The following is a 12039-nucleotide window of genomic DNA, read 5'->3' as shown; positions in this document are numbered from 1 at the left end:
GCAAGAAGAAATTAGAAACAAATAGGAATAGACCATTGAGGATAATGCTCAAATTCTTGCTCAAATTCCATGTTGTACATGAGTATTAAAGGTTCAGGTGTTCTATCCTGTTTTTTTACCTCTCTTAGTTAGTGGGACGCGGGTGGCGCTGTGGGTTAAACCACAGAGCCTAGGGCTTGCCGATCAGAAAGTCGATGGGTTCAAATCCCCGCAACAGGGTGAGCTCCCATTGCTCGGTCCCTGCTCCTGCCAACCTAGCAGTTTGAAAGCACATCAAAGTGCAAGTAGATAAATAGGTACCGCTCCGGCGGGAAGGTAAACGGCGTTTCCGTGCACTGCTCTGGTTCGCCAGAAGCAGCTTAGTCATGCTGGCCACATGACCCGGAAGCTGTACGCCGGCTCCCTCAGCCAATAAAGTGAGATGAGTGCCGCAACCCCAGAGTCGGCCACGACTGGACCTAATGGTCAGGGGTCCCTTTACCTTTACTCTTAGTTAATTTATGATCCCGCCCTTAGGAGGTTCCCCCCCCCCCAAGACTGAGGATACTCAAGATCACAAAGATTAACCCTCCCACTTTTAACACTAGAATGTCACTCTGAAGAAAAATGTGTGTGTTTCTGGCATTGGGGAATCAGGACAGATTAGGGATTCTGCTGGTTTACCACCTGCCTCACTGGTCAGAGGTTTCCCGGCCTGAGTTGACAGAGCTGGTCTCAGAGGTGGTGCTGTGGACTCCCAGACTGCTGGGTCTGGAGGACTTTAACATCCATGCATGGGCATAGCCAGGATTTTTGTTAGGGGGAGAAGGACTTTGCTGGGGGGGGCAGAACTTTTGTTGGGGTGGCAGAACCGACGTGATTGGTCACTTAGTTAAGTGTTTCTATTGTTTAACTTGATCTGGGGGGGCAGCTCCCCCCCCAGGCTACGCCCATGCATCCATGCCAAAGCGACTGACTCTGGGGTGGCTCAGGACTTCAAGGCTCCCATGATGGATAATCAAGAGTCTAAATTAGTCTATCTAGATGTCAGAAATCCAAGAAGCCCTCATGTGAATTGGACAACAATAAAATTTAATGTCTCATTTAGGAATATCCAAGTGGCATATACTGGGCAGGAACACTTTTACAGAGTAAGCAGAATGCTTTGATCAATGAGGTCCATGGAATTTGACATGAATTTGAGTACGGCCTGAATTCTTAGTAGTCAACATGGCAATGCGCTTTTTGCAGTCTCTTGAAATAAAAGTTGTTGAAGGAAATAAGAATATCCCTCCTGGATCAAAGCAAAAGCCGATCTAGTCCAACTTTCTGTTTTCACACCAGACAATGGCCCTCTCCTGCTTGTGATCCCAAAACACATATTTGAAACATTCCCTTTAAGAGCAGCGTGTTGCAGTTAGGTAATTTTAGGCTTTGGAAATGATGGCGTTGTGGGGGTTCCCTGTTCAGATGGTAATGTGTATTATACTCACACTATTTACAGCATTAATATTAATTCTTTTCTTAAACAGTCTTTCCATCGTGTCCAGATTATTAGTTTTAGCAGCATGCTGAAATTCTTCTTCGTCTGGTAGCACTGCAAAACCAAAAGCACGGGACTTTTGAAATATTAAAAGAAATGGTCACAAAGTTAAATTTATGTGCTACGTTTTTATCCCACCTTTCTACAGAGTGGTGGACAGTGGTCCTTCTTTCCTTCTTCCCGTTTTGTAATGGGAAGGGCCATAGCTCAGTGGAAAAATATTTGGCTTGAACACAAAAGTTCCTGGGTTCAATCCCCATCTTCTCCAGGAGCAGCATTGAGAAACCCCTGCCTGAAACCTTGGGGTGCTGCCAGTCAGTGTTGGCAATACCAAGTCAGATGGACTGATGGTCTCACTCAGTATAAGACAGTGTATTATGTTCATCATAAATCTGTGAGGTGAGTAAGAATGACTGATGCAAGGATATCTAGTGAGCATAATGGTGTAGTGGTGATTTGAACTCAGGTCTCCCTGATACTAACCCAACATGCTAGTGTTGGGCTGGCCTCAACCAGAGCCAGGGCTTTTTCGGCTGTGGCTCCAATCTGGTGGAACGCTCTGTCACAAGAGACTAGGGCCCTGCCGGACTTGACATCTTTCCACAGGGCTGCAAGACAGAGCTGTTCCACCAGGCCTTTGGTCAGGGCACAGCCTGACTCCCCCCTTTGGCAATCTTCACAGAACTCTAGCCCAATGGTTGCTATCAATTAGATTTGAATTAATTTTATAATGAATGATTTTAGAATGTTGTACTATTTTATTGTTGTTAGCCGCCCTGAGCCCAGCTTCGGCTGGGGAGGGCGGGATATAAATAAAATTTATTATTATTATTATTATTATTATTATTATTAGTGCTCATGCCACATACCACTGTTATATTTGTATATTTCATGCAGTGAAAATTAAATATATAACAATTATTTAGTATATAATAAATAGTTTATAATAAATAAGTGAAAAGGAGATTCAAAAGAAAAGAGGTTTTAAAAGCCAGATATTTGAGTGGACCTGTTAAATCTGACCACAGTACAGAAAACAAAATAGCACATACACTTTTATTTTAAAATGTTCCTATAAGAGAAAGAACAAGACAGAGTTAAGGCTGAACCACAACCACAGAGGCAGGTTCTACTGGCACAGCAGTGCTTCTGTTACTAGCCTGTAAAAACATTCATTTCCACCCTCACTAACAGCAACCAGAACCAAATTGTTAAGAAAACAATGGTTGTGACTCTACAAGGACCTCAGTTTAATGCTCTGCTTTGTTGCATTTATTTGAAGCACTTCATTAATGCAGAGAGTGCAAGAGATCACTTCATATTCTATTGATATTACACACATGAAAGAAAAGAAAAAAGGGGTGTTTGCTTGATTCTGGTCAAGGAGGGAAAGGCAAATAGACCAGACAGACTGGTACTTCAGCATTCTCCCTTTCATGATGAATTTGATAGTGCCCCTTGACCTACATTCCCTGCTTTCAGCCTGGTCTCCTATTCGCAAAAATAAGCCAGAGGAAAGAATACGTAGGTAATTTAAAATATTCTATGGGAATTGTTTATATTTGAGGTTTCATTACTGCAGAGGCAGATAAAAAATAAGTACTCTGGCTTGGACAGAAAAAGTGCTCCTAAGAAGCAATTTCGTACAAAGATTACCATAATAAAAGACAAAAGTGGAAAGGACCTAACAGAAGCTGAAGACATCAAGAAGAGGTGGCAAGAATACACAGAGAAACTATACCAGAAAGAAATGGATGCCTCGTATACCCCAGGTAGTGTGGTTGCTGACCTTGAGCCAGACATCCTGGAGAGTGAAGTCAAATGGGCCTTAGAAAGCACTGCTAATAACAAGGCCAGTGGAAGTGATGATATTCCAGCTGAACTATTTAAAATTTTAAAAGATGATGCTGTTAAGGTGCTACACTCAATATGCCAGCAAATTTGGAAAACTCAGCAGTGGCCAGAGGATTGGAGAAGATCAGTCTACATCCCAATCCCAAAGAAGGGCAGTGCCAAAGAATGCTCCAACTACCGCACAATTGCACTCATTTCACACACTAGCAAGGTTATGCTTAAAATTCTACAAGGAAGGCTCAAGCAGTATATGGACCGAGAACTCCCAGAAGTGCAAGCTGGATTTCGAAGGGGCAAAGGAACCAGAGACCAAATTGCAAACATGCGCTGGATTATGGAGAAAGCTAGAGAGTTCCAGAAAGACGTCTACTTCTGCTTCATTGACTATGCAAAAGCCTTTGACTGTGTTGACCACAGCAAACTATGGCAAGTTCTTAAAGAAATGGGAGTGCCTAATCACCTCATCTGTCTGCTGAGAAATCTCTATGTGGGACAAGAAGCTACAGTTAGAACTGGATATGGAACAACTGATTGGTTCAAAATTGGGAAAGGAGTATGGCAAGGCTGTATATTGTCTCCCTGCTTATTTAACTTATATGCAGAATTCATCATGCGAAAGGCTGGGCTGGATGAATCCCAAGCCGGAATTAAGATCGCCGGAAGAAATATCAACAACCTCAGATATGCAGATGACACAACCTTGATGGCAGAAAGTGAGGAGGAATTAAAGAACCTTTTAATGAGGGTGAAAGAGGAGAGCGCAAAATATGGTCTGAAGCTCAACATCAAAAAAACGAAGATCATGGCCACTGGGCCCATCACCTCTTGGCAAATAGAAGGGGAAGAAATGGAGGCAGTGAGAGATTTTACTTTCTTGGGCTCCATGATCACTGCAGATGGTGACAGCAGCCACGAAATTAAAAGATGCCTGCTTCTTGGGAGAAAGGCGATGGCAAACCTAGACAGCATCTTAAAAAGCAGAGACATCACCTTGCCAACAAAGGTCCATATAGTTAAAACCATGGTTTTCCCAGTAGTGATGTATGTAAGTGAGAGCTGGACCATCAAGAAGGCTGATCGCCAAAGAATAGATGCTTTTGAATTATGGTGCTGGAGGAGACTCTTGAGAGTCCCATGGACTGCAAGAAGATCAAACGTATCCATTCTTAAGGAAATCAGCCCTGAGTGCTCACTGGAAGGACAGATCGTGAAGCTGAGGCTCCAATACTTTGGCCACCTCATGAGAAGAGAAGACTCCCTGGAAAAGACCCTGATGTTGGGAAAGATGGAGGGCACAAGGAGAAGGGGACGACAGAGGACGAGATGGTTGGACAGTGTTCTCAAAGCTACAAACATGAGTCTGACCAAACTGCGGGAGGCAGTGGAAGACAGAAGTGCCTGGCGTGCTCTGGTCCATGGGGTCACGAAGAGTTGGACACGACTAAACGACTAAACGACTAAACAATAACAAGAAGAAGCAGCAATATTCCAAAAGCCAAGAGTTTAAAGTATAATTTGCTTACTACTATGAGGATATATTTGTTTTGGAGGAATGGCTTAATACCACATCAGTGTTTCCTGCATCCTGGGTTGTGGTCTAAACCACAGAGCCTAGGGCTTGCCGATCAGGTCGGCAGTTCAAATCCCCATGACGGGGTGAGCTCCCGTTGCTCAGTCCCAGCTCCTGCCCACCTAGCAGTTCGAAAGCACGTCAAAGTGCAAGTAGATAAATAGGTACCGCTCAGGTGGGAAGGTAAATGGCATTTCCATGCGCTGCTCTGGTTCGCCAGAAGTGGCTTAGTCATGCTGGCCACATGACCCGGAAGCTGTCTGCAGACAAATGCTGGCTCCCTCGGCCTATAGAGTGAGATGAGCACCGCAACCCCAGAGTCATCCACAACTGGACCTAATGGTCAGGAGTACCTTTACCTTTACGAGGATGTATTTGTTTTGGAGGAATGGCTGAATTCCACATCAGTGTTTCCTGCATCCTGGGTTTCCTGCATCAAGCAGAATGTAGGACTAATGGTCCTAATAAGGACCCAGCTCTATGATATGAATGAATACAGCCCTAAAGGAGCCTTGTAAGAAAAAAAAATTGTATTGCTCTGAATTGTTTAAATTATTTGATTGAGGTATAGGAGATATCAGGGAGGACTGGGGTTGATTAAGAGGGAGTCAAAGCAGTTTGAAGGAAAGTATTCTGGCTGGAAACTTTAAAAAAATAAAAAATAGCCTTCCAGGACAATAATATGCTTACTTAACAACTAGGAATAAGCCCCACAAGACACTGACTACAGAGGGTGCATTCAGAACCCCATCTTAATACTGCAAATGGGTCATTCAGATAACACAAATAGGCAACAGGTTGGCAACTTAATAAAAAAAAACTTATCAGATTTTCCATGTTAAAAAGGAAATCTGGATTAAAGGGGAAATGTTTTTATGTCTACAATGCCATGTGGGGTGCTGAAAAAAAATGAATACATGACGAGCACCCATCCCATAATAAAGACCAGCATGGAAGTACCCCTAGTAAACATGCAAAGGACTGTACTATTAATGAAGCATAGAAAGGAATGTGATTGAAGCTAACTGTAACCACACAGTAATAATAACTGCCACAGGAGATGTTAATTTGTATTTTAGATATTTACAGCACAAAATATCCACATTGACTCCAAAGTCAATCTCATTCAGTTCAACGTGGCTTTCAGGACTGGAGCATTATACTTTCCCATTGCTGTAGGGTGTTCTAAGCTGATAGGGTAAGGTATACATTTTTTAAAACTTGAAAAATTAATTTTCTCAAAAGTAATTCCACATTCATGTCCCTCTTGCTGAGATAATATGTGCACTGTTTCCATTTTCACTTTTTATGAAAAATGATAAACCGTAGCCCAGTGTTTTTCAAACCCTTTTCATGTGGGCCTCAGTGCCACAGTCTGCCCAGTGCCTCCTCAGTTGCCTACCCTGCCCCTTAGCTATGCCATAGCGCCTTTTGGTTGGACTTAATGCCAGCGCTGAGTACAGATGGCTGAGAAATGGAGAAGTTTGGGAAGGGAGACCAAAGTCTTCCTCCTCAGAGGGGAAAGGGCCAGAGTAGGTGTTGAAAGGGGGAAATATACAACCAAACAACCATCTCCGCCTGTATTTGGCTTAAGGAAAAGTGAGCTGTGGAACTCCTTGCCACAAGGGAAACATTGCAGGAAATAATTTAGCAATTTCCAAAGATGAATTAGGTTATCAGTAGAAAATGATGTAATGGCTTCTTGATTGTGCCAAACTGCCTCCATCTGGTGAAAGTTCTGTTCCTGCGTGACCAGCGGACATCAGAAGTGGTCAGCCGCTTTTCGGCTGCTTGCAATATCTATTTATCTGCCTTATAGGATTATTATAAATATTACTGAAATAATGTCAGTGAAGCACTTTGAACTATATGAAAGCGGAATTATTACCAATTTTCAGCGGGAAAGTGGTGGAGGGAACGCATCCCAGAATATGCTGACCTTTCCTCTGCTCTTCCGGTGTTCCAGGACTGATCCCTGTTACTGAAAAACTTTTTAGGAGTCGACTCCTGCTTTTTATACCCTACAGAGGGGAATTTCTGAAATGGGAAGGAGGGAGGAGCTACCATTCCTTCCCGCTCCAGCTGGAATTGATTTATGTCGTTCAACCACGTAGATGCGTAAAAGCGCACAATGCAGGCGCGGAAGGAATTGCTGCTGCCTGTTGTAAGTTGTTTAGAGAATTTACCAACATAAAACTAATCCTCTCCTGGCGCTTAGTAGAAATTACGGTTTTTGTTTGTCTAAAAACAAGCCCTCGCGAGCTGCTGCTGACAAAAAGAAGCGCGCTTTCTCAGCTAAGGGCGCCTCGACGCCCGTGAAAAGCGCAAGGAACCAAAGGGCCCGTCTGCGCCTCTGGTCTGCCTTTTCCCGCCTTCCGCGGGGTGGGAAGGGCCGCCATCTTCGCGGGGCCGGCTGCCAGTCATAATCAGAACGCCAGGGGCTTGTCGGCGCGGGGCCGAGCTGCGCCCTCGCCCTTCCCCGGCGGGGCACCTCCTGAGCCACCCGCCACACAACAGCAGCACTCACAGGTACCCGCGTTCGCCGCCTCTGCTGCCGCCGTCGCCTTGGGGCTGCTGCTTTCTTCTTTGGGACTCCGGTTCAGAAAGCCCATAAAATCAGTCAGGCCTTTCACTGCGCGGTTCCAGTTTTCCTCCATGGCGCTGGGCGAGTGTGTGTCGCTTTCGAGGGGCGACTCCCTGTCCACAAGCATCAGCTGTGTGTGCTTTTCTCCGTCAACTAGATAAGAAATATGGGCTACCGTCAGTCCTAGGAGCTAGCAAACAAAGGAGGACCTGAGAAGTAGGTGACGAGGGTGACTAAGAGCTGGTCGGGTTCGTAGAACGTTTGTTCCTGCCCTTACCATAGAGGTTCCTGCCCGCAGCCCGTTGTGGTCGGAAGATGGGCAGACTTTGAAGTGAGACACGAGTGTTGCAAACTGAAACAATACTGTAAAATGGCAAGATTCATACACCTAGATGCTAATGAGAGGTAGGCGCATCCACTGAAATCCAAAGGCAGGAGGAATCAGTTCTGGTCGGACAAAGAGTCCTGAGAGATGTAATTAAAAACATTTATTTTTTGCTCAGGACCACCCAAGGCGAGCTGCTTGTTTTGCATTGGGAAATGTGGCATATTTAATATTGTTAAGAATTTGGGGCGGGGCGCAGACTCCACATTCTAAGATTAGTAAAAGGTAGAATTTAGCTAGTATTTGCCAGGGCAGTGAAAAATACAGGCTGGACCAGTTCTCCTGTTCAGGAGATCACTGATAGTGATGGCATTAAGAACACAAAGAGAGTAAGTAAGAACAATTGGCCATGGAGGTGCTGACTTTCTCTGCCCACAAGAAGTGGACAAAAACAAAAGAATTGAGAGGTTGCTAGGGTTAACGAGGTGTGATGTCAACAAAGAAAAAAGGTGTCCTTTTAAAACAGGTTTTGAAGCAGGGTTTTGGGAGGAGGAGAGGGGAGGGGCCAGAACTCCACAGGCTCTGACTGGAGGAGGCTGCATGCAGAGACTGGGGAAGCTGGCTGACTGCTGCTTTGGGGCCAAGCTTGCTGAAGCAATGAGAGAAGTAATCAGAGGCACTCTTGGGGTGTAATGGTCTGCACTCATTTCATCAAAACTTAGGTTGTAAACGTGTAAACTAAACTGTACTTCATAAAGACACAACAGTCTCCACCCTGTCTTATTCCCAAGGTACACAAACCCAGTTTAAGTGCCAAAACCCCTGCAATCTCACTACTGCTCAGCAGAGATTAGGGTGGCCTGTTTACCAAGCTAGATCTGCAGGAAAAGTTCATTGTAGTTCCTGACATTACATTGCTAAAAAGTGGGTCACATGTTGGACTTAAACACTCCAGTAATCCAGCAAGGTGTTTTGTAACTGTGTTCTTGAGTATATATGTATTTTTGACAAGGAGAAGAGTCCTAAACACACTTCCTAGGAAATACATGGGATTGGACACAGTGAAACTTACTTCTGTTCTAAGTAAAAAATGCATCAGATTCTGCTGCAAATGATGAAGAGCAATTTTCTGTTTTACTCTGTGTTGTGTTTTTTACAAGCCAGTGTGGTTGGCATGTTGGACTAGACCCTGGGAGACCAGGGTTCGAATCCCCATTCCACCATGAAACTCACTGGGTGACCTTGGGCCAGTCACTGCCTCTCAGCCCTGACCTACCTCAAAGGTTGTTGTGAGGATACATTGGGGAATTGGAGAACCATGTGCACCACTGTGAACCCCCTGCCATCTGGGAGATATTAGATCTTGGATTAAAACTTCATTCATTCATTTATCTTCTGTATGGAGTCATGTGGTTCAAATGATCAGCCCTATGTACTCTTAAGACAGTGCAAGAGTAAAAAAGTTATCCTAGCATTGGCCTGAGTTGAGTTGTCAAGCCAGGCACTAGGGCTGGGGTGAGGAACCCTAGGCCTGAGGGTCAAATGTGACCTTCCAGACCTCTCTATCTACTCCTTGACATCGTCCCTAGGTCACACCACCTCCCCAGCCACATCTATCACTGGCCTTACTTCACACCCTCCTGGAGTGTTTTTCTTGGCTGGAATTGTATCCTTGAACTCCTTGTAACATGTCATTGAAGCTCAGTTAGTTAGAGCATGGTGAGGACAACGCCAAGGTTGCAGGTTCAATCCCCATATGGGACAGCTGCACATTCCCGCTTTGCAGGGGGTTGGACTAGATGATCCTCAGGGCCCCTTTCAGCTCTACAATTATATGATTCTATGATGATTCTTGTTTGCCTGGATGGAGAATAGAGGTGCATGTGTATAAACAAGCCTACTGTACCAAGGTAAAATTTACATTTGTTGCCCTGCCCACCTTTGCCTTTGGCCCCGCCTGCCACTATCGTGTGCTTGCCTTGAAGAGAATGTCACTCTCGAGATAAAAAGGTCTTGCACTAACCTGTGTTGATCCTGACTCTGTAATTAAGCAATAGAATGCCATTTCCCCACCATTTTTTATGGTGGGACAGTAAACTATATCCCCCCACCCAGATTGTTTGGAAGGGGGAAGCAGAGCTTTTTCCAACTATCAAATAATGGATGGCAATTTCACAGCAGTTTGCATCAAAATGACCAAATCTATTACACAGGACTGAGCTATTAAGATTAAGGCACAGGTTGGATATGTAGAACTGGAGAAGCTGAGACCAGTCTTGTTACTGCTAAAGCAGAGAAGTTAAAAGTATAGTTCTAATAATGAACATACATTTTACAAAGCCACTTTATTTTGCGTTACACTGAGAGTAGCAACTTTATGATAAACCTGAAAGAAGTCTGACCAAATTGTTTTGGAAAATATACTATATTAGATTTATTTTGGAAGATATATTACATTGTGAATATACTATGTATAAAATTATTTTAAAACATTTGATAATTTATATAAACACAAACATATACCATTTATAATGTTTGGAAAATGTAAACAAATGAAATTAACATTTCTCTTCATAATCTTTAATATTTGATTGGTAAAATTCCTTCACTTAAGAGCTAAATATCATTTATCATATCTTTATGAGATCAGTTATTGAAGAATTAGACACACAGGCTGGATTTATTTGATTATACAATTTCCTACCCTGTTTTTATTACAGTGAATCTATTACACTGCTCTAGTCTTACTGAATTAGTCTAGTTGACTTCACTAAGTGCATTGCCTTCTTAATCATTAATTTGCGAAGGCAGAGCCTTTTGGACAATTGCACTGAAAACAGTTTCTACAAAGGCACAGAACAGAAAATGTTCCAACAGTACAATTTAGGTTTGTCCAAGGGCTCTTGGATATTGATAACCATAAACAAGTTAAAAAATATTTTTCTTCTCATTCAAATGAGGCATAGTAGTTGCCCCATATCCAAGGTACAGAGTTAGTATTTAGTCTAGTCTAGATGGCACATGAAGTTCTGACTGCCTATGGGGAGAGAGCAGATCTCCTGTTTAAATTAACAGGAGTTAGGATTTTGGTGTGTGTAGTTGATACTTCAAGTGTTTGAATGTAGGGTGCTAAATATACTACAACTTCATCACTTCCTGCAATAAACTTTTTGTATAGCACAACAGAAGGTGAACCAAGTCTTAAATCTTGGTATTACTGCTCCAATCATCATCAGCCCAAATTTAACAAGGTTTGATTTATGAAGCGTATCTGTTCATTACCAACTGAAAGCTCAATCCTTCATTTTTTCTTTTCTATCAAAGAGCTATGAAAATGACTTTTAAAGAAGTCAAAATATGAAGTGTTATTGTATAGTTGATAATAAAATAGTGATCTGAATAGTATAAAAGTGTCTATAAATTTTTCATACAAATGTTAAGCCTGCATAATCCTGAGCAATGTACTTCATATCTAAAGTATTGTACTTTAACAGTGATGAAAATGTCCTTAAAATAAATAGTATTCATTTGAAAAAACTTTCTATAGTACACTTAGAATTATTTGACTTGGCTTTTTTAGATGTTGATTGGGGAACCACTGTTCCAGACCTGAAATGAAAGAAAAACACATACCATTAAATACATACAATTAAATTAATTAAAGTCTCGCCATGCTCCCCCTTTAAACCTCTGAGTTCAGGAGTTTAAAGGGAGAGAGTGAGGAGACTTGCAAAGTTGTGCAAGAGTTTTTGACAACCCACCAGTCAAGCATGTGACACCATAGAGATGTAATGCGAGTGGCAGGTGAACATCTCAGCTCACCTGTCAAATTTGGTCTGTGAAGCCAAACCTGATAAGGATTTGGTCAGTGGCATCAAAAAGGGTCCCCACCCCTGTTCTAAATACTCTAAGAAATGTTTACACAGAGCTTACCGTTTTGTTCCTACTGTGAAATTTGTACTATTCTGTCCTCTGTCCAAGATTCCTGAAGAAAAATGAGGAACATTCACAATGTTTTAATTGAAAACAATAATAGATTCTGCAGGTTTGTATGATAAGTGGGAACCTGGGGTTTGGGGAGGGGAACTACCATACTAGGTAGTCTTAAGGGTTATTCATAATGAATGGGAAGCAAACTTCCCATTCCAGGTGGTCCTCACCCAAGCTAGGATTGATGTATCATA

The 12039-nt window shown here is 42.9% G+C and overlaps 2 protein-coding genes across 4 annotated transcripts in view; both read right to left on the bottom strand.

Moving 5' to 3' along the window:
- ANKDD1B (ankyrin repeat and death domain containing 1B) overlaps nucleotides 1–7777 on the bottom strand; it is a 34056-nt gene extending 26279 nt beyond the window's left edge. The window contains exons 1-2 of the mRNA XM_081212952.1: nucleotides 7474–7777; nucleotides 1473–1576 (exon numbers count right to left, since the gene is read on the bottom strand). Coding sequence (XP_081069078.1) covers nucleotides 1473–1576; nucleotides 7474–7657 — 288 coding nt within the window. The 5' untranslated portion in view covers nucleotides 7658–7777. The remainder of the gene's footprint in view (nucleotides 1–1472; nucleotides 1577–7473) is intronic.
- A 2408-nt stretch (nucleotides 7778–10185) lies between these two features.
- The window catches only part of POLK (DNA polymerase kappa), a 32382-nt gene continuing 30528 nt past the window's right edge, over nucleotides 10186–12039 (bottom strand). For all 3 annotated transcript variants that reach the window (XM_081212780.1, XM_081212778.1, XM_081212779.1), the window contains exons 14-15: nucleotides 11789–11840; nucleotides 10186–11464 (exon numbers count right to left, since the gene is read on the bottom strand). In XM_081212780.1, coding sequence (XP_081068906.1) covers nucleotides 11380–11464; nucleotides 11789–11840 — 137 coding nt within the window. In that variant the 3' untranslated portion in view covers nucleotides 10186–11379. The remainder of the gene's footprint in view (nucleotides 11465–11788; nucleotides 11841–12039) is intronic.

The sequence above is a fragment of the Podarcis bocagei genome (assembly GCF_964188305.1).
Source record: "Podarcis bocagei genome assembly, chromosome: 11".
In the NCBI taxonomy this organism is placed as follows: Eukaryota; Metazoa; Chordata; class Lepidosauria; order Squamata; family Lacertidae; genus Podarcis; species Podarcis bocagei.
This window is presented reverse-complemented; position numbering and strand designations above follow the sequence as displayed.